Genomic DNA, 22,698 nt, shown 5'->3' with positions numbered 1-22,698 from the left:
TTCAGGCTAAAAAGAGAGAACTAAGTTTAAATATTTAAATCTTTTAGGAAAGCAGGGCCCTTCTGAATACTCACCAGATCCTATAAGGGCACAGATCAGCACCATGGAGTTGTATTTTATTTCTGGAGCACTCCTGTCGTCTGAGAGCAGTCTGTGGAGAATCTGAACAAGCTGAGCGTTTTCAAGATCCTTTTCAGCAGTGACTGAAATACAAGTAAAAATTTGTAAATCTGGAAGTGCTGCTTGGTTTGATACTTCTTTTGTTCTAGCCATCTTTTGAAGCATTAATCGCCTCATTGGCATAAAACTGAAGTGTATATTAGATGGTATGCTGATAGAAATCACAGCTCTTGCTAGAAAAATGTAAAATAGTCCAACTATTTGAAAGGACCTCACAGAGTTTATTGTGATAAAATGAAACCTTAAATATGCAGTGATTTGGCGGAAAATCCACCTGGCTTTCTAGCTACTGAGGCGAACATCTGCAATATTTAAACTTTCAAAACTTCTAATGCCTAAATTTGCTTTTTGGAAGTTTTGTCTGAGCAAATACAGATGGAGTAATTCTTGATTTCATGGTAGAAAGAACTCAGGGTCCATTAGTAAAGCTGTGAAAAATCCTGCAAGATCACAGCATGTGAGTAATTTCTTCTGTAGTTTTTAAAGAAATGTTATATGCTGAATTCAGGCTCAAGACCTGTAAGCTTCTAATGACAAGATAAAGACAGGTTAGAAGATTCAAGCGAGTATGAACGTTTTGCCTTTTAATTAAAACAATTCCCTGATGCCTTGGCAGTGATGGGGAAGTTGAACGTAGCATTCCTCTAGTACATGATGACAGGAGATGAAATCAGCTACAAAAACAGTTAATGTTGCTTGTTTGGCTCTTCATCTGAGTTAACCGGCATGCAAACAGGATAAACAACCCCCTCCTGTTGTCCAGCTAGCCCTTGTCTGGTAAACTGAGCTATTACGCAGGCAGGTCGAGACTTTTAATCATCTCTGCCTTTAAGGTAGTCTCTTGCATCTATTTCTGTGGAATTTAATAAAATAAGACATTTTGGGGGCATTATCCACCTCTGCATGTGTTCTCTAACTCTTACTGGTCAGGTAGTTGAAAGCTTTACTTTGAGCCCTCTCAAAAGGGGTTTAGACGTGTACACATGTGTATGCAGACCTAGGTCATACAAAAACCTGCCCGCTAAATCAGCATCCTGCCTAGGTCAGAAATCCTGTTTTGGAAGGGTCATGTGGTCTCCAGGCTGTGAAGGAGGACTGTGAACATGGTCCTGTGGTCTTCCAGGATGATCACGGCTTGGTAAGTGCAGAGCAAACATTATGAGAACCTAATAAGATCATGATTTTTTTTAACTCATAGCCAGTTGGATTTTACCTAAAATCTGAAAGTTATGTTAAGGGGGCCCTTCTAGATCATGTGATCACTTACCAGAACGATGAAGCAAATATTGCATGACCAGGAAACTCCAGTTTTCTGTATAAGCCTATTGCCTGCCCCTGCCTATGCACGTATTACCATGTATTCCATGCTACTGAAAGGCAGGGGGATGAGAGGTTAGCTGTTCTCATATCCGAATTTAACTTGCACACTTCTCCCTGTAGGGGCTCTTTTGGGCGCAGCCTCAAGACAGGTCGAGCGAACTGCTGCGATACTCACCCAGTTCTAACGCCGCTATTAGCGCCAGGGCGACGAGGGCTTCGTTTTGCATTATTACGTGCTCGCTGGTTGCCATGGTTACTAAATGCTTGATGCCACCGCTCTGTACAATGGTCCTAATTACATCCTAAAATAAATGGCACAGAAATGAAAAAAATTCTGCGTTGCATACAAACCAGGCCAACACAGTTGTCACAGACGCTGTGTTATGCTTAGGTAAGGATGCTCGTCGGGTATATGTGTATCTGATCACTTTATACATAAATGTATGTGCATGTGTGCCTACAAATCATCTGCTGTTACTCTGTAATTATAAAATACAACCTGTTAAACCACTCCAACAAATGTTTAAGTTAGGACACGCGTAGCTAGCTCTTCTCCAGGTTACCCTGTATAACTCCGGTTGTCACGGCACGCTGATCTAGCCTCACCCAGCCAAACTCTTTGCTCCATTGGAAGTCAGCAGGTGTTAAAAGACGATTAGTTTTCCCTTCTTTTTGGTGTGATGTTGAGAGCAGTTTATCAAAACCACCCAACATACCTTATATTTGGGATTAAGATATATGAGAACATAGTTTTAGTGCAGTTGGTATCCAGGCTCCCCACTCCCAGTTATCAGATGCTCCACCTGTCTTGGGATTTTCTGAGTTTCTTCGAGATGGTCAGAGAGGTAAGATTACAAACTATTACAGCTTACTAAGTAATATAAACTGTGTACTAAAAAAAAGATTTTTAGAAAAGCTAAAGAACAGGCAGGAAAATGACCAGTGATTTCTTGAAGTATTTTGGAATTTTGCCTCAAATAGAGGCAGGTTAGGAAAGGACAATTGTGAGATACTGATGTGTTAGTTTTTGTTCTAAAGCCAGAAATTAAAATGAAATGTTGCCCAAGACCTAGGGAATGAAAATGCTGACTGGCTTAAATGACTTTAAAGCAGTCACAAATATTCAAATGGGATTCTGTTTTGAGGTCCAAAATTTGATCCACCTTACATTAGTAATGAGGGACGGATAAAGATTTCTGGTGTCTGTAGGTCTCTGATTATTTGTTAATCATCTGCCACATAAGAAAAGTTAAATTTGCACCGAAATGCTTTTTCTTAAGGTATTCCCAATCTTTTGCTGTGATATCTTTTTTTCCCACAAGGACTTGTATAATCGATGTCATCCAAACCAAAAGCAGAACAGAGGGAAGAAAGCAGCTGTTAGAGGAAGTAGTCTACGTTATCTATCAGCTATTTTCACCTTTGTGTGCAAAATATTAGCACAATGTTGGCATGAAAATTGGGTGGCTTTGCACGCCAAAGGGCAGTTGCCCAAGCAAATTTTTTTTTGTTAGTTCATGGATGCACAAAGTTTTGAAAACCTAGCTCTTTTTTTCAAATAAGACTCGATTTAAATTTTTAATCTTCTTGCTTAATTTCACTTTAAAGCACACATCCCTTTCTATTTCCAACCACAAGCCAAAACTCATTAACTGATGCCTGTGTTTAGAATGATTTCTGTTCCAGTGCTTGCACAGACGATGCAGTGATGTTCTCTGTGCAAGGAAACAAACATGATACATCATAATCCTTGAATGCCGAAATGCTCTTAAATAATCATGCTGAAGATGCATGTGGCACAAATCATGTCCTTATGACTCAAGAATTTCACATTTAAAAAAAAAATCTTTATTTTTTCTGAATGACATGATGTGTGCAAGCATGTAAATGTTCTCATATTTTTCCTTACTTGCAATGGTGTTTCTTATTATTTGGATTTTTTCTGGCAGAACTACCAAGCAAAATATTTTTGAGATTTCCTGGAATACTCTGGGAGCCACTAATTTCTAGTGGAGTTGGTGGGAATTTTGCAAAGCCTTGCAACCAGTCAGCACCTTTAAAGTCATAATCCTCATGATTCTGTAGGTGAACATCACCCTCTAAAAGGCAGCATCACATAGACGAGGGAGATGTCAGCTGCTGGGTTTGGTGCTAGTGAGGCTTAACTCGCAAGTGCCTTAGCCATTTTTTAGAATGGGATACAAGTTTTCCAAATCACTGTTGCCTTTGTAAATATTACTCAAAATACTTTATAGGCTTTTAGATTTAAAAATGAATGTAAATTTAATGTGCAGTAAAGAACCATACAGTTGTGCCTGTATCCAAACCTAGAGGGCAGTAAAAGCATTAAAATAAATCCCATGACCCCCCCCACCTGTAAGTTTTTTTTTCCTCCCAATGAAGTGTCCTCTAGAAGTACCTAAACCACAGAGAAGTTTATTTGTGCTCATTTTGCTAAGTTGTACATTAATATCTGTTTCATGCTGTCAATAGTATCTCTACAATTAGGATTGAATCCTCTCATCTTGTAGAGCATTTTGATTAAAACCTCATATTTCTGTGGCTTTTTATACCATCTATACACACAGCTCATGGAGTGAGGAAAAAAAATTATAATTTGGAGAGTGGAAAAAAATGAAAACTGATCAGGTTCAGAGCCTGAATGTGAAACAGAGAATGGAGAAGGAGAAAGTTATATTAGAAACCTGCAAAGATGTTAAACCCCCTGCTAAGTCCTGCTGATGTTGATTTTGTTTTGGACAGGCTCAGTATAGATCAGGTCCAGAGTATATGTTTTGCACTTAGCAAATGCCATGCATGAATGAAAAGGTCATTGATAAAGTCTGAGTTTTCTAAATCACATTTAGTATTAAGCTCAGTCAGGCAGCCTGTGTTCTTATCGGTGCACTCGCTAAGTAAGTGATAAAGCCTGGGCCTGGAATAAGGAAGAGCTTTTTTCCAGAGGAGATGCATTTGTCTCTCCTTAGGCCCCGTTTGGCCGACTACTCCCTTGAGCAGGACGGCAGATTATGACTGTGTGTGTGAAGGCACTTGGTTGCTGCGAAGGTGACGGGAGAGACAGGACTCATTTGTCCCACAGCTTCTCTTAGTGTAACACCTTCGCGCATGTACAGGAAAGCTTCTGATGGACTTCAGAATAAACGATCATTTCTAATGATCCCTTAGAACTGTAAAACTCTGCAGTGTGGCGTGTGAAGAGTGTGTGGGGGCAGACTAGTTCTGGATCTCCGTAATTGTTATGATTTTCATATATATTTATATAAAATGAATGCAACGAGTCTTCATAAACATCGGCATCAAAAAAGTAGAAAATGTGCCCTGTTGAACTTTTACAGGGTACAATGCAAATAGAAGTGAGTCAAGATTTAACCCTGGCAGTGATCCTTTAACTGGCCTTCAACTCTGAAATTAAGTTTTGCTTTGTTTTTACTTTTTTAACTACGTAATTCAAGTGAGTTTTTAAACGTGGTGCTTGTGTCCCATTGACAGGTCTCTGTGTCACAGGACATGCGGCATGTGAATTAACCAACCCAGCTCTCTAGAAGGCTTAAATAATTGCAGGCTGCTGTTATCAGCAATATTAAGTGCAGAGGTAACTCTTAGTTTCTACAAGCTGACCCTTTCCACCACTAACTTACTTTTGATTTGCTGTGCCGTATAAGTGCGGAAAGTAGCCTGTTGGACTCTCCCATCACCCCCGCGTGGTCCTTGGCTTCGCACCATTCCACCAGGCGTTCCACCAGCTTTACGTTCCTTCCCAGCTGTTCAGCTGCTTCTGCTACATGTCGCCAGAGCCAACAACACAACAGAAAAGTTGTCATTTTTTTTAGCACGTGCTAGAAAAACGTGCTGAAAGTTACAAACTAGGAGGAGACTGTTAAGCAGAACTTAGCTCGCCTGCACTAACGGTGAGGAACAGCTAGGCTGCACGCAAGCAAGTAAAGCCAAAAGTCAAAATGGAAACAAAACACAAAAGTGTTCAAAACCCAGTTTCCAAAAACAACTGATCAGCCCAGTTAAAGAGACTTGTGCACTGACTAACAGTAGGGCAAATAAGGGTGATACTGCGCTCCCCCAAGAGCTCTCTTCAAAGTTTAAAAGCACAAGGTACCACTCTGGTCAGTTAGATTAGGTTTTGCAAACCCTCGGTCATATACACTTCTTCAGGGAATTTCTATTTCACATCCAATAGCTGTGCTAGAATTGGAATGGATTTTTTGAAAAAATCTGCTGTACTGACTCAAAGATAAATATCTGCTAAGTGATCCCAGTAGCAAATTACCCTTGTGTAGCAGATTTCTAATTTTACAACATATTGCAACTTTCCTATTTTATTTATCCTCACCTGAAGTACAGAATAAGCTACAAAACTGAACTTGTGTATCTTGAAATTGCAGTTTATCAATTAACAACCACATTTGCCTGTTCCAAGAAGCTAGGGACAGAGGAAATGCAGAAAGTGAACTGCACAACGGGGAGCGGTAGCTTAAAACACCTGTGCCTAAGTACATACTCATAATGTGACATTGTAGAAGAGTTCTGAAGTACAGCAGTAAATAAGCATATAAAACCTATTCCGAGGGTCCCTGGCAGTCAATTCAGAAGTTCTAAAAAAGACAAAATAAAAATCAGCCCACATTTCTCTCACTTTGCATATGTATTAGATTTATTCCAAGACTTCAGGAATAAAATTTAAAAAAGCCCTGCTACTCTCTTGTAGGAATCTTAACAGCATATCACAGACTGAACCAAAGAGAATCACTTAACATAGAGAACAGTTTATTTTTACCTTGTGCATCTATTAACATTCTTAATGTTCCCAGCAGCTTGAATTGAACAGGGGGCATCTCGGATCTGAGAAATTTCAATACCGCTTCTGCAACACCAGCTGATAGCATCTTAGCCTTATTTACAACTGCATGAATAAAGAACAGAGATGATCTCAACATTTTATAAAGATGCACTTTGTTTCCAAGACAGTCTGGAAGCAACTTTTTGCACGCAGTCTGAAAAATAGCTTGTGAACACAGACTGCAGGACATGAGTGTGTGCTGACAATACTGAATTGTAGAAAAATGTTACAGTTGCTAAGACGTGTGTGTGAAATGAGGGGCTTTGTCCTAGCGCGCACATCTAATTTCTAGTGTTTGGCCTGAACGTGAACTGATGGCTAGTTTTCTCCATCTGGCTCTAGGAAAGGATTTCCCCACAAAATGCACCTAGCAGAAGCACAGGCTAGTACTTGCACCCCAAAATACAAGGTAACCTCTCTGATTCTCAGCATCATTCTTTTATTTCATGTAAGGGAAGGAACTAAAGTGACCTATGAGTATAGCAACCTCTTGCCCAGTTCCAATATTTTATACAAACAACGCTGTGGACTGACATGTCTGGAGCATGCGGACCTCATAGAGTGTCCTAAATTGCTTTTCATCCCATCCACTGCTCTGAGTTTTCCAGTTCCATGGAGATCTCTGGTATACGTAAGGTGCAAGGTTGGTTCAATGTTGTAGTCGGGGAAAAAAAGTGTTTAGTTCATACTCAGAATAGTGTTCATCAAGCAGTTCCTCACTGGAGCCAGTTATTACTTGCTTTTTTTTTCCTGCGTGTGTGTAATATGAATATCCACTAAATTTATGTTGCCTTGAAGCAGACATTCCTGAGTACAGGCTACAGGGAGGAATTACTCACCTGAGAAAGGTAAGCAAACAGTGTAATGTTAAAGTTGTATGGATTTAGTAGGTATGCATGGTCATTTTTAGACAGTTTGTGTTTTTCAAGACTGCAAATACTAAAATAAGGTTAAAGGGATGAAAGTTATTTTTGGCATGGTACTAGCAAGCATATGCAAGTATTATAGATTTGCTTTGTTTTTATGTGCATACACTTTGCCTTTTACGTTTGGGTAATCAACACTCATACAAATGAAGTTATTAAAAATGATAAAATTAGCGTTCAGATAGTCTGCTTGGAATAGGCTGGCTATTCTAACAGCCCACTTCTGGCTCTAATTTCTGAACAGTCAAAACTTGAAGTTGCAGAAAGATGCAGATTTGAACAAGGAGGGCAGCACTTGCTGGAGGTGCCTCTCAGCTGCGAGAGAGAACCCAAAGGGTACAGGCAAAACCGCACTGCTCTGGACAGAAAGGACTGAGAAATCATTCGTGAGGCCTCCTCAGCTCCCGGCATACTACAAAGCTGCCCTTTGCTTGGGAGGGACGATACTGTGGGATCAAAGTGGCAACAGATGGTCACTAGCTCTGTGATGCATTTAAAAACTGCCCATTGCAACTGCTATGCACCAGCTGTAAACGCCTTTGTGGGACTGAATGAAAAGCAGCAGATTCTGAGCTGCCTCGAGGGCTGTTAGGGAGTTTTCCCACTCTCATGCCGTTGGGTTTTGAGGGCGAGAGCAAATCTCACCTTTGGATAATTAGCACGGCAAAGCGAGGCTTACCAGGAATAGCCAGGTTTCTGAGTGCACTCAGCGCTGCGTGCTGCACAGTTACATTTCCATCCTCTACGTGTCTGTCTAGCAGATCCATCAGCTTTTGAACTATGCCATTATCCACCATATGGATGCAGTTTCCGTCTGCGCAAGATAAGCCAAGTCACTTGCGAATGCAAGATTATTACCAAGATTTTTATAAGAGCTTTTTAAAGATACAAGTGTTATTTCCCTGCTCCTTTCCAGATTTTATTGTTGGAGCATTTGACCACCAGCATCGACGAAAGTTGCAGTGCTCACGACAAATTTAAAATAGTGGTATTAAAGAAAGTACAGAGGCAGCAATCCTCTAAACTTACTACATTATATACTGTACAAAAATGTGAAACATTTTTTAAAAGTAGGGTTAATGCCTCTCAGGATCATAAAGTATAAAAATACTGATGTTATTGTATAGCTAAATAATAATGCTTTACCACAACACATGCTTTTTATTTGTAGCTGTACAGATGTAGCCTGTTAGAAGGGCACACATAAACAAACATAAGCTATTATGGCATATTCTTACCATTTCTGGCAAAATTTGCAATAGCCAGTGCTCCTGCCAGCTGTAGCTGATGGCTATTGGAAGGAATCCATGAAAGTACTCTTTGGAACACACTGCCTTTTCCTCCTTCAAATAACTTTTGCATGGATTCATCTGGGGTAAAAAGCATAGATAGTCAGCAAGCTGAAGAAATGTTTGTTAGGCAAAATTCTTCTGTTGGTATCTGTGAAAGTCTGCTGGCTTCACTGCAATTAATCCAGGCTTACAATGGGATGAGACACAAAATCTGGCCCATTAAATGTTAATTGTCAGGTGGCAGGTCCTTTAAGTTATTTAAAAATGTGTTTAATATAAAAAGTAAAATTCAGCAGCCAAATGGCACACAGGTATCTGCTGTTGCTTTTCAGAAGGTAATGATACACTGTACTCACCTCCAAGCAATAATAAAACCATAAGATCAGAAGCTGTTTTAAGCTCTGCAATGTCATCCTCTTTGTCACTGTCCACAGTCTTCTGGACAATCTCAAGTAAGCACTCCACCAAGCCTGCTTCAACCAGCTGCAGTTTAATGACATCTGAAGAATATCATGAATATAGGAGTCAGAATCGTGATTTTAAATACATCGATTGTACATACGCGCTAGACAGAGAAAAGTAGTAGCGAAGTCAATGGTTTCACTCACAACTTGTGTAGACAAAACCACAGCTTTTTTTATTTTACATTCTCAGGCTCAACTTCCACTGTTATTCATCCACCAGCCCCTGCCCCAGCTCCGGACTTCCTTCAGACAACACCTCCCTGCTGAAGCTATGTGGAGTCCCTTGGCATGCTGCTCTTCAGTTTTCAAAAAGGGGTAAATTTCTCTACAGAAAACTTCCAGCATGCTCTCCTCAGTCCCCACGTAGCAGACTCGTGAGGGCTGTGCCATGTTAGGGCTTTCCAGAGGCTTAGAGTGTGTTAGAGAACAAACTCAAGGTCTCATCATCTTCATGTGCAGAAGAGCCACTGCCTTCACTGAGAGGTGCTTGTATAAAACATAAAACTTTCAGATGAAATCTTAACAGAACAAATAATCTCCCATTTCTTTCAGCAGAGCCAAGATTTTCCATGAGAAGGCTGCAGGAGGAGTACTGTCAGGCCAAATCCAAAACGTTGGGTTGGGAGAGAAAATTCTTCTGATGAAGAAAAACTGGAAATCAGTGAGGCAAACTCATTTTTTAGTTGTTACTGGCAATGAGGTGCAAGGGGGAAAGGTGAATGTTATTCAGGTGGTGAAGCGGAATTTGGAAGCAGTATTCTTGTTGCTGTCTCTACAAGATTTTTTCCTGCGACCCTGGAGCTGGGAACCTCTTTCTTTACATACCTAAGTTCCCTTTTGTTAAATGGGAACGGCAGGTCTTCCAAAGTTATATGATGTCTCCTTGTTATGTGAAAATGATCCTGGTAGTTTTTGCATGCTGATGAGACAGAGCACAGTCGGGAGCTCTTCAGAAATGTCCAAACAAATGAATTTCTTTTATTTATTTTGTGTTTAAAATGATGTTTTAACAATACAGAGTCTAGGCCAAGTTGAAATACTTTTAAAAGCCAAAACTGTGGAAGTGCTTTTCATGTAGTTTACAAGTGGCATTTGGGTGAAGAAAAGTGTTCTACTGCTCATGAAAGATGTGTCTGAGACTCTCCGCCTCCTGCTGTCACTGGGCTTTTTAGCCTGAGTAAAATTCATTGCTTCTCTCAGAGCAGCTGACCTATTCATCAACTTTGCAACAGAATCCAAAATGGTCAGCTGAGATCTTTAAATATGTGCCTTTACACTAAGTTCCTTTAAAAAATAGGGTGTTCCCCTATTTTTTATTACAAAATACCAGGTTGCAGGTGTGTTGTGAGTTGAAATACAAATTGCTACATCAGCGTCCTTAACAAAAAAAAAAAAAAAGCAGACAGCAAATACTTCATTTAAATGTTTTTTGTCTGTTGACTTATTGCCAATTACGTACAGGCAGAAGCAGCTCAGCAGTACCAGTGCCCAAACTCATTCTGCTTTAAGTATGCCTTGAATCCACACTGAAAGAGTTCAGCTGCCTCCTAACATGCAAGCAGCTGAGTTATGTTCAGCAGCAGTAAACCTATCAAATTTTATTATGACTATAAAACATAGCCTAAGAAAAATTAAGTATTTGAATTGAAATATGTCAAACTAAAAAAATTATTGGATTCAAATCTCTGTCAGTCTCCAAGGATGGAACTATCTTAGAGCAGCCTTATATTTATATAATAAAGTAATATATTTTGGCAAAATGCACTTTTTTGGAACTGAAAAAAGGAATCCCATTTTTACATACCACTTACAATAAAAGAAAATCATTGCCAAAACCAGACATTATCGCTTTTTAAAATTGAAGTGAAAAATCTGTCTTGATTTATATATTATGTAAAACAGACAGGCATAGACTGAATAGAGTAGAATGAAATCTAAATCTTCAGGATCTACAATTCTCTTCTGTTCCATCCAAACAAGCTTCAGTGCTGAGGTGATGAAGGCAAGGTATAGAGCCATCAAATACTAAGCTGTTTTCTGTACTGAGCTATACTGCTTTCCTCCTCAGTCCTGACCAACTCCACCTGTTCACTCTCATTTCTCTCTCTCTTTTTTTTTTTTAAGTTCCCATGCTAAATTAGCAAACCAAACAGAATTATTTTGGGAGGAACAGGCTCATCCGGAAGGGATGATCCTGCACACATCGCTTTCATTTACTGCTCAGATCTCCCGAGGCTAATAATATGACATCAAACAGCCGGATTCAATTAATTCGATGTCTTAATGAATAGTAAGCAGAGAGCATCCTGATCTTAGCCGTGCAATCTGCATACCCCTAGCAAAAATTTTTTCATAGGAAATGAAACTGTTAGTGGTTCTGAGATCTCAGAAAATGATGAACTGGCTGACTTATTGGTAATGGACTGTGGAAGCTGGAGCCAATTGTGCCTTTTCTGTTGTTCTTCAGGGATTACAGAACTATGAGAGCAGCTCGTGTGAGCTTTAAGGGGAAAACAGTCCCCTGCATTTCACAGAGAAACCTTCTGGCTCCTTCCGAGGAGTGACAATCAGTTATAGGCTCACAGAAGACTTCTCAAACAAATAGTCCATTCTCAAAACATAGGATAAAAATAAGGTGCCCAAGAAGAGCACAGAACTTAATTGTTCTACAAAATAGTGTTTCATTATTATTGTACATTAATATGAAACACAGGTATGATAGTAACTATATAGTACTCCAACATGTATCATCAGAGAATAATGATTATATAAAGGTTCTCATAGGCATTTTTGATCTTCACATCATTTTGCAGACGAATCTTGTAAGGACCTCTAAAAAGCTGGTATTAATATTCCCACTGAAGACACAGGTAAATCAAATATAACAATCATTTACAGAATGAATTTGAGCTGGAATTAGCATCAACCATTCGGTGGCTCCTGTCATATGCTCAGACAGTTGAGACACACGCACTTCATCTGAACCTGCTGTCACAAGGATCAACCACAGGGGCTTCTAAACCTGGTGGCCAGTTACTCTGCAGTTACTGAAAAAAGTTTCAGTTGCTGAAAAAAGAAACCAATATGCCAAAATACATATAAGGGAATGAATAAAAAAAAACTTTAAGGAAAAAGATCAGATTCTCACCATTTTCTGCCAGGGGAGCCAAAACTTCAAAGATCATCTCTTTCTTATCATGTTCTATTTGCTTCTTGAACAGTTTTACAAGCTCTTCAGCAATGTTTGTGTAGGCAAACTGCTCTTTACTTGACTCTGTGAAGCAAAAGGGAAAATTTAGTATTAAGTAAACAAACCACATCAAAAGGTAGAACTACTTTCTCTCTTTATTACCAGGTTTATTCAGTAAGATGATTAATAGTACTCTTCACAGACAAGAAGAATACACTCCAATACTTGTGCTTGTCACTAAATGAAAAGAAAAATGTTTAACACCTTGAGATAAGTGTACTGACCGGAATTAATTATGACTAAGGCTGTTAAGATATATATGTATGTATGTATATGTGTGTATATATATATATGTATATATGTGTGTGCGCATATATATACGACCAAGGCTGTTGGGCTGTTTGCCCCCAACAGAATGTAAAGGCAGCTATAGCAACAGTAACATTACAAAAATGTATACTAAGTCTGATTTTCCTCAGCCTAACAAGAATAACAACAGATTATCTTCTGCATTTTCTACGGGAGAGAAAGAGAGCCATCCTGAAAGCTTTAATATTTACATAGTTGCATGATGGTGACATTTTCTTTGAAATCTGTGCGTGGCTGCTGCAAGGCCATTTCATAGTACACAGGTAGCGTAACGCAGCTTTGCAGATGGGCTAGCTCGCTACAGGGAGGTCAGCCTGGAGATAAGGGTTCTTCAAGAGTCGTAGAGGCAACAAAAGCAGCTCTTATTGCATTGCCCGTATCTTATCCCTCCTCGCTGGCAGCGTTACAGGGGATGCAGATGGTAGGGTTGGTGCTCTGCATTCTTCAGTTGCCACCTCCTGAGGGCCATATGTAATTAGAAACCTTTCCAGCAGCTTTGATGCTGCTCTAATGGATGGTTAGGGATTATTTTAACATGGAACTGACCAAGGAGCGGGGAAAAGAATGAACTGGACACCTAGACCCTTTTGTGCCCTTCCCATCATTGTCTTCTCTTAATAGGCATGACTGTGCATGGCATATTCTAAGTGTGACTTTGACCTTTCCAGTATTTTTAAAAGCCCAGCCATCACTCACCCTATTGTTTTTTTGCCCTGCTTTGACACTGGAGTTTCATATTCTGCTTCTCAAGGGATCTATGGAATGCAGTTGTCTCTTTTAAGTGATGAAAGATGACAGCCTGACAATAAAATTCCCTAAAGTTACAAGGCAAAAAATATTAAAGTATTAAAGTTACAATGTGACTGACTAATCTATTGCTTAAGGGAGATTAGAAGTATTGCAAGTTAAATTAATTTTGTGCCAATGTTAAAGAACAGGAATCTCTTCAATGTATGGGGAACAGGAAGGGAAGCAGTTGCTGATAAGTTTCTTTTCCACGGTTCTTATTACTCTGCTGGACAGAGCTGGATCCTCCCAAAGAGGGAAGGGAAATTTAGTTCTCAGTGAAGACAACATTTATTATGTTTAATACCCTTATGGTTTTAGTTGCCTTTTGGTAGCACTAGAGTTTCCAGTAAATGAGTCATATTACAGTTTTTACTGTGCAGACACAGTAAAGACATAGTGCTCATCTTGAAGATCTCTCATCTATTAATTTCTTTAGTGCTATTACAATGACCATTTCTATTGTTTCATTACATAGACTTGTCTCCCATGAATAAAGTCTGTATTATACATGTGATCAGACTAGATGAGAACATCGTAGTCTCCCCGGTCTTGAAATCTATGACCCCATGACAGTTGTGAATAATTTCAGGCCCACAGATATATTTTTCATGTTTGGAACTGCAGAACCTTCTCAGAAATGAAGGAATATAACCATAACTGCTACAGCATTACTCCATGGCAATTAAAAAAAAAAAATCCTAAGACTAAAATTCTGCGGAATAGGTTTGCAAAAGAAGAAACACCAACGTAAAACATGAGTAATAACACCAGCCCTAGCAACCCATTAGTTCACACTTTGTGGAAATCCAGTGAAAACTAATGCATTTCCAAAGACACTGGACCACAGCATGAATGCAAATTCAATTTAAATGAAGTTGTAACTGAACTTGTTAAAAATAATATCAACAGCTTAGTAGTATTCATGATTTATACATGCAAGAATTTTGTCTAGAACATGTTAAAACTCTTTAAAACTGTACACCTAAAAGAATATTGTGCAGGCTGATTTAGGAACTGTGCCTCTCTGTTTCATTCAGTGATTTCCATGAGCCAAATCCAATCCTGATGTAACTTTGTGGAGATACACCAGAATACATTATTTATATTATTAATAAATAATTCACAGTAAGTAGCAGGGTTCAGGAAATACTGTTTAGATAATTTAAAATGCACTTAGTTGTGTTGAAGAATGTTAACATAAAACATAAAGTGTACTAAGTACCCAAATAAATCAGAGTTAGCGAAGGAAAAAAAGAGAGGCAACTGTATATTTTAAAGACAATAAACAGATTGCTCGCTCTAAATGCTGAAAGTACTGAAAGGAATGGAAAAAAGTGTCGGTGCAAGGCTTAGTCTTGAGATACAACTTTAAGAAAACTGGATGTAAATCTGAGATTAATATTGTGGACTTACCAAGTTCTGCTAAATTGCCAAACGCAACAAGGCACATCTCAGTCAGAGCTGCATTTTGGCAATGAATACCCAACAATTTCACTAACGTAGGAATAACACCCATATTGATAAGCTGAGACTGCAGGGTATCTACATAAAAAGAAAGTACAATGAGTTAGTATTTCTGTTTGTAGGACTATTCTTTAAATCACAAGAACATTTTTCATACAAAGCAACTTCAAGCCTAAGCAGCACTAAAAGGTCTGCTGCCTCTCTTCTGCTCTAGAATCTGGTCTAAACATGGGATACGGACTCATAAGTCCCCCTTCATCTGGCCAGGGGATATATTCCCAGAATTTTCCCTCCTGATCTGGTCATAGTGGATTATCTGATAATTTTGTGGTTATCGGGTTCCTAGGATACGTTGGGTTTGATTCTGAGCTAACCGAGACCAGCTGACTGAAATCAACAACACTGCATCAGTGAAAAATTTATTTATATGAGAGCATGTTTCTAAATACGGTTTCCCTTAAAGACCAAAACTGGAAAATTAAAAGTAGAATGAATATAAACTGGCACTGAAATAAACATGAAAAGTTTTATAAACACAGGAAGTCACAATGTAGATTATGAGGAGCTTGAGAAAAAAGAAAGTTTAATAAAGACAAAAAAATGGAAGGTTTAGGAAAAGTCCTTAGAAGCCATTCTGATAATTTCTTGCATAGGATGAAAGTTTATAGTATTTACAAGTAAGAAAGTTATTGCTCCTAGATGTCTGCAAATAGAAAGATGCTTTGATGGTTAGGCAGAAACATGATTTTTTTAAAAAGGATTATTTATAACCATATTTTCTCTTACACATTTTACCTATAACATAGCAAAGAAGAAAAACATTGTTTCACAGTTGAATAGAATGAAGCAGACATGAACACATCAAATGTTGTTTAGTAATTTCCCTAAGCATCATCTTTCCTTTATTTCTAAGCAATTTAACTACTTTTAAATGTTATAGACTCAAAACAGTAGGATTCAAAGCCCTGCAAATTCAAGAGAAGTCTTTTTATTACTTCATTTAGATTTGGCTCAAGCCCTATACGGGATTTTAGTGTGGGTTTTTTTTTTTTTTTTTTTGGAAGGGAATCATTCTGAGTAACTGCTGAAATGAGTTGGAGTTTTTACATCTGTGGAATCAGGATCATAAAGAATTGCAGATCTTTATAGGGAGATAAAACCATATTACATCTTATGCCTAGCAAATTTAGTACCATCTCATACTCTCAGAAAACTCTTTGCTTTCAAGATTCTGCCAGGTGGGTTTGAAATTTCCCTAACTAAAATTATGAAAAGATTCTGGAATGTTTAGTTCATTTATATTCAATATAAAATGTTTTTATAATAATCATTTTTGTATACTAAATAAGTAAATGGCATGGTTATTACAGGTTATTGAAGATAAGCAGGAATCCTTATGGCTAGATGTCTTAGATAAAACTGTATTACTTACCAGTAACTGAATTTCCTTTTTGGGGGGAGGGGATGGGGGGGTTATCTCTTCCACAGATTCATGGTCTTTAGAGAGATTTTTAAGAACACCATCTTAGACATCAAAGAGCTGTTGAAGTTGTCAAATTTTAGGTAAGTACAAATTGCACTAGCGCATGCATTGAATGCCATTTTACCTCTGGCAGATGTGTGAGTCACTGCTATACCCTCCTACTTCCAAACTGACTGTAAAAATCTAACCTTTAATAGAAAAATCGGGGGGAGGAAGATGGAATGGTTCTGTGGAGAAAATGATTGTGTAGGAGAACTCAAGTTACTGGTAAATAATTTGTTTTTCTCCTTGATTTGTGATCGTCCCCTGTGGACACTTAAAAAAATTTCTGAAGAAAAAAATGGTAGTCATGGAGAGTAGAGGAACAAACCACAAATGCCATAGAAAATTGTGTTGCACGAAATTGCTTTGTTACTAGACTATGTCTCTAGTCATTCTCAAATCACTTTATCCAATTGTATGGACAAAGAGACAATCTCTGTGGGCTCCATTTGGCAAAGCATTCTGACTTCAGAAACATAAATGCCTTATTTTGAGCAATGTTCTCTTCTGCTGTTTTTTTCTTAATACAGTAGATATTCTCTAGATTAAAAAAAGATCTGAAGAAAAAGAGAAGTGGAAAGGGGGAAACTGTATCTACCTTTGAAAGGGAATAGGAATCTTAAGAGCCAAATGGCAGGATATATTGCTCAGGAGAGCATGGAGCTCATTGATTTAGGGGTCTCTGGCATGCCCAAGGAGGAAATAAAGGAATAAGAAAATGTACCAAGAAAGAACAATTGTTTTGGGCCAAAAGTCAGGTATTGTATCTGACTCCATAGCAGCCTCATTTCCCTGGAGTAGAAGGATGGCACCTGAGCGCAGGAATGGGCTATAGTGTAGGAATGGGCTTACAAGAACTGCCAATAAGGTAAAATTCAGGCACCGTATTGATGCCTTGACTGCAGTAAGCGGAAGGGTAAATTTTCTCCTCTGCCAAATCTAGGACCACCCTGTAAAAGTCACAAAGCTGCATGGGAGGTAAAGCCTTCCAAAATGAAAGCCTGCCAGCAGCTATTTGCTATATTTATAATTAAGCCTGGGCTTGCTGTTCAAATTCTGAACTTGTCATTTACATGTCATTACCACAAATAAGACTGTTTCACTTAGCAAATACAAAAGTAATCTCTCTTATGGTTAAACTCGCAAAACTTAATTTTTCTGAAGAATTATTTTTGTCTGCTATTGCTAAAGAAAACGAGACTCAAGGGGAATTGCCAGTGCTTGTGTTTTGGTCATATCTAGTGGAAACCCTCAAGAACAAGATTCTTTCATTCAAATTTTGCCCCTAGGGGATGCTCTGAGATAGATGAATGAAGGACAAGGTTTGATGAGATGGGTATTAGGCTTTTCACTAGATAGGAGACCTACAGCACTTCTTGGCTACAGAGAAATTAAAAACAGAGAAGTGGTTCAGCCTTCAGAACAGTAATGGACAGCAGTTCTCGGTCGCTTATTAAAGACCACAGACTGGGTAACTTGGAATACGTTGGAATAACTCAGCCCTTCAAGGCATAGAGTGTTAGGGGTCTACTACAGCAGGAGGCAAATTCGAGGAAAACAAGCATCCGTCCTACAAGTAGTTGCCCGACACAGGACTAAACCCAGCCCTGAAGCCAGGCAACTTCATACAGCAGGCTGAAGTAGCAGTGCTGCCAGCCTCCTCAGCAGGACTTAGAGCACGCTAAACAGGGAGCAGAACATTTAAAAACTGAATGCTGCTTCTAAATTTCTGACTTTAAAGCCCCAAAGAAGCTACCCCAAATTTTACGCTGCTATCAAATGTCGCACTAATAAGACCCCTCTGTGGTCTCTCGGGAGGGCGAGGGGAAGCACTGAGAGGGATGCTGCACAGATGCATATACAGGTAGATAAAAGGCAATCAATACATGCGCCAGCACAAACAATTACCTACCTAAAACTTGAATTTCAATGGCTCCATGTCCTTCGGTGACACACATGGAAACTCCAAAGAGTAAGATCTGGGGAGAATATCCCAAATTGAGAACTTTATTGGGGGCATTTGAGTTTAAAATGCTAATTTAGGCTAGTTCATGTTTCTTGACAGAATTTCAGAAAACAACTAATAATTTAGTGTTTCATCAGTAACAGTGTTTATATCACTAAAGGAAAATCTGTCTTGTACAAATTGGTGGCATAAATTCATTTCATATCCCAGAAAAACCTACTCGCAATCACCATGTCTAAGTTAACTCATTACATAACATAGAAGCGATCATATCAGTTATCCCACTATCATAAAAAAAACACTTTTTACCTACTTTTACATGCTTTAGGTTACTTTGCATTTAAGTATATTTAGGTCTGAAAGCATGCTAAACATCCTTAGCTGTGATGTAAATGAAACAAAAACCAAGGCAAGCATGAAAATTAGCAAAGGTAAGTCTTAGAAGGAAGCAATATTGAAATATTGATTGCTATTAGACCATACTAATGGTACCATAAATCTCCCTTTCATTTCCTGTATATTTACATAGCTTCTGTAGATGGTTAACAATGCAAATCAGTCCCCAACATTAATTCCAGTCACATACTGAAAGAGTTTTGTGAGAATAAGAAAAGCTTGGCAGTTGTATGATTTAACATCAGAATATTATACAAAGGCACTGAATGAAAGACAACCTTGACAGATTGAAGTTTAATATGAAACGAGATGAAAGTAATCTATAAACAGAATTATTCTTACCTATATACATATACTCTCACACACATGTACTGCATCCAGTAATTTCTTACCTACAATTCAACTACCTAGGAAGCCAGTTTGGCCTAGTGCTTCCACCATTTATCCATTTAAAAAAAAATGCTTTTGCAGTTTGCTGTGTAAGTCTCGAGATAATTAACTATTTTATAGACTGATCCTATTAACTTGTGAATAGTCTTAGTTCATGGGATTATGAGATGCACAGAATAACTACTCGTGTCACTGACTTTTTCCCTGAGTGTTTGCATATGATTATTAGTTTTATTAGTTATTAGTTTTTCACTCTTCATCTAAGCCTGCTTTGCCTCCTGCCCTTATGCAGATTCATAGCTACACAGAGATTACATATAATGGTAACAAACTTCAGAATGGGAGAAATACAACATACTGAACCCATTGAAAGGTGCCAAAACAGCTGTTTGGAGCACAGCTACTCTGTAATCTGACTAAAGTTTGCATGCCTTGACAAAGAAAGAATTATTATAGATTTTTGTCAAGATTTGCTTCTTTCAGAATTGTGCTGTGAGCAAAACCTTCACAAGCATGTGTGGCATGTTTGTTTTATTCCTAGCAATATCTTCAACTTTGCATTTTAAGAACTAATAATGTAAAGGAGGCAGGAGCTATCTGTGACACATTGAGTTCAGCTAGTAAAATATGCTTATGGCAGAGAAGGTCAAGATATGCTAGGCAGAGGACAAAGGGTTGTCTCCTATCAAAAGAAAACTCGGATTTCCAGCAATTAAAAATTGATTAAAAATTTATTTTTCTTATGATGCTTTTGAAAGAACTGCAAGAGGTGCCAAAACCAAGTTCTTTCTGTTACAACTGTAGCGACTAATGAAACACTAAGATACGAAGGAGGCAAAGGAAGAACTGAGAGACAGCAGGCAGAAGTAATTCCAGAACACAAGCAGATGGCACAAAGACTTTATAAAAGGAATCTTAGTTTTAAAACTTTGACAACTTTATGAATGGAGTTACGATTGCAAGCTGAGCATCTAGAATCAGCATGAGATACACGAATGCTAGATTGATTTGCTCTGTTTAGCAAAAGACAAAATATGGCTTGTAGCTGCTCTTCAGTTGCCAGTTTTGTAAAATTCATGTGTGGTAAATCCCCTATGCTAATTCAAAAGCTTGAAGCACTCAGGAATGAGTCTCTCATGTTTAAAAAATAAGGTAGTTGATAAGTATTAAAAATAAAGTAGTCAGTAGCTGTTTGAAAATGAGGACAATTAGTAGAGTGAGAATAGCAAGCTGTTTAGAATCAAATAAAACAATTTACATGCTCTCTGCTCATAAAATGCTAAGAATTAGAAAATATTAGGGCGTCCACAAATAAATGCAACTAAGAACCAAATGTACTGTAATTGTCCTTATTTGGATAACTAGTGCAACTTGAAAGAGTGAGAGTCATTAAAAGCAGTAAAGAAATCTTTAAGTCCCCACCTGTAATTTTGTAACATAACGTGCTAAGCAGGAAAGGATTACAGAAGCAATAAACCAGAAGGTAGAAGTGCTGCTTCAAAGACTAAAACATTTCCTACTTACATTTCCAATATTCTTTTATTTTTGTCCAATTTTCTTCCATAACTACAGACAAGGCAATCTGAGAGTTTAGGATGCAATCCCATACTCCTCATCCTTCAGCAAAGCCAATGGAGGGTTTATCTTCTGCATAAGTCACATGGGATCGTCTTTGTGTGTAAACCCTAAAAATGGTATCCACTAATCTGTGAGTGCAATTAACTGTTGGGGCAATCTGAGATCTCATCTCAGAAGTGTGAGAACTGTGTTTATTCAGAATATTACTCATTTGATGGTGCGATATGTGGAATTTAGAGATTTTCTTGGGTTGACATTTGACATACACAAAAGACGTTGCTCTGAAAACTTACTACGGCCTATGGGTGACATTTCTGGAGTGCACCTGGGCTTCAGTTGTACTTGTGGTTCTTGAAACAAAATGCAATTATTGGCAAGGCCTGTATCTCCATGTAAATGCTGCAGGTACAATCATGAGTTTTGCTCTAAGAATTTAATCCTCTAAGTTATTTTTTCATGTTAATTTGGCAAATAACTTGTTTAATTCAATGCTTGTCAAAGTCGGGGGGCAGATTCTCTGGCTACAGTGGAATGAGAGGACAGGAGCCCTGAACAGCATGCCCGCGGGTCCTGGGCCAAACACCAGCCGGGTCCCTACTGAAAGGTTCTTTCTCATGGAGAGCAGGTACGCAGGGTGAAGGCGAGGGTTTGGTAAGCCCCCAGATTTCTCCCTCATGTGGTGGTAGGACAGGGCTGTGGTATGCAACCATGTCCAGGAGCCAGGAATACTCCTGCATTCCTCTTTCTGGCATTGCTGCAGGGGCTCCTGTGAGTACAGTGTCAGTCCATGTGAGATGAAAGATGGCATTAAGCAGAGCAGAGCCAGTGAATCCTCCTAGCTGTCACTGAGCTACACAAGTCTGCTGAGTGCATTGGAATAAGCTATCTTATTAGGTGGAATGAATCATTTATTCAATGTTTATAACAGTTAAGCTGTTTAGAAGCTGTTTATTTTGGAGATTTAACTCATAATTAGTTTACCTAGGGAAGATTTTCCTGGAGTTTGGTCACTGAAGCAGAACTGATACAGTATCTCTAGACAGCAAAATGTTCCACTTCTGGATTGGTCTGTTTTGAGCTACCAAAAATACTAGCTGCTCATTAGTCTTAATTAATGCAGGGGATTCTGGCAGTTTAGAGGTGGAAAAATCCAAAAATTTTAACAAAAAAAGAAAATATGGAATAATACTACAACATTTAATAAAATATAACACTCATGCAGACATGAAGCAAAACACTCCCTGGAAACTATATGAAATAAAGGAACTAAAAAGCTGCTATTTGGAGAACAAGGAAGAAGTACTCTAAAGAAGTATTATTGGATAGTACTAGGAAAAGAGTAGAGCGAAAGAATCCAAGATATGAGAAAGAGGAGATGAGAAACATATGACAGTGATATTTGTAGGTGGAGGAGGAGAATTAAGAGCTGAGAGCTCTAGAGAAATGGCACAGAAAACGCACAAGGAAACTATACCAGAAGACTTGATGAAGTAGATTAAAAATTGATACAGACAACGGCCAAAAAAATTAAGCCTAGGGGGCATCCTGAAAAGCAGAGTAGTTTGGATATAGGTTTGGAAAATGAGTTACAGAGAATGCAATTAGCTAACTACATTTGAAATCCATGCCATTACAAGACAGGAGCACAGCCTTTATTTAGCTTTCCTCATTTCTTCTGATTTTCTTAAAGATTGAAATTTTCAAAGACTTGGAAACGTGTGAAAACTGTAAAATATGCCTTGGCAGATTACCATGCTTGCATGTAAAAGCAAACCAGGTACTAAAAATACCAGTATATTTGTGCAACTATTGCAGAACACTATTTTCTTAGCCACAATGGTCAATGATTTCTCATTTAAAATACTATATTGCCTTTTTGTCTTAGCCCCTGAACACCTCCACTTAATGTCATAAAGAACATAAACTTATAACTTGTAGGCATAGAAGAGTATTAGACATATAAACAAATTATTCCC

General features: G+C 38.4%; 1 protein-coding gene across 5 annotated transcripts in view; it reads right to left on the bottom strand.

Moving 5' to 3' along the window:
* The window catches only part of RAP1GDS1 (Rap1 GTPase-GDP dissociation stimulator 1), a 106,839-nt gene that overhangs the window by 4,254 nt on the left and 79,887 nt on the right, over positions 1-22,698 (bottom strand). For 4 of the 5 annotated variants that reach the window (XM_067297537.1, XM_067297538.1, XM_067297539.1 and 1 more), the window contains 9 exons: positions 14,817-14,945; positions 12,204-12,329; positions 8,948-9,091; positions 8,538-8,669; positions 7,979-8,113; positions 6,311-6,436; positions 5,160-5,299; positions 1,676-1,802; positions 75-203 (listed from right to left, as the gene is read on the bottom strand). In XM_067297537.1, the coding sequence (XP_067153638.1) occupies positions 75-203; positions 1,676-1,802; positions 5,160-5,299; positions 6,311-6,436; positions 7,979-8,113; positions 8,538-8,669; positions 8,948-9,091; positions 12,204-12,329; positions 14,817-14,945 (1,188 nt within the window). The remainder of the gene's footprint in view (positions 1-74; positions 204-1,675; positions 1,803-5,159; positions 5,300-6,310; positions 6,437-7,978; positions 8,114-8,537; positions 8,670-8,947; positions 9,092-12,203; positions 12,330-14,816; positions 14,946-22,698) is intronic. The other variant, XM_067297540.1, reaches the window with a different exon arrangement.

Source organism: Apteryx mantelli, chromosome 5, assembly GCF_036417845.1.
Source record: "Apteryx mantelli isolate bAptMan1 chromosome 5, bAptMan1.hap1, whole genome shotgun sequence".
Classification (NCBI taxonomy): Eukaryota; Metazoa; Chordata; class Aves; order Apterygiformes; family Apterygidae; genus Apteryx; species Apteryx mantelli.
Note: the sequence above shows the minus strand (reverse complement) of the source record. Positions and strands in the feature narration are given on the sequence as shown.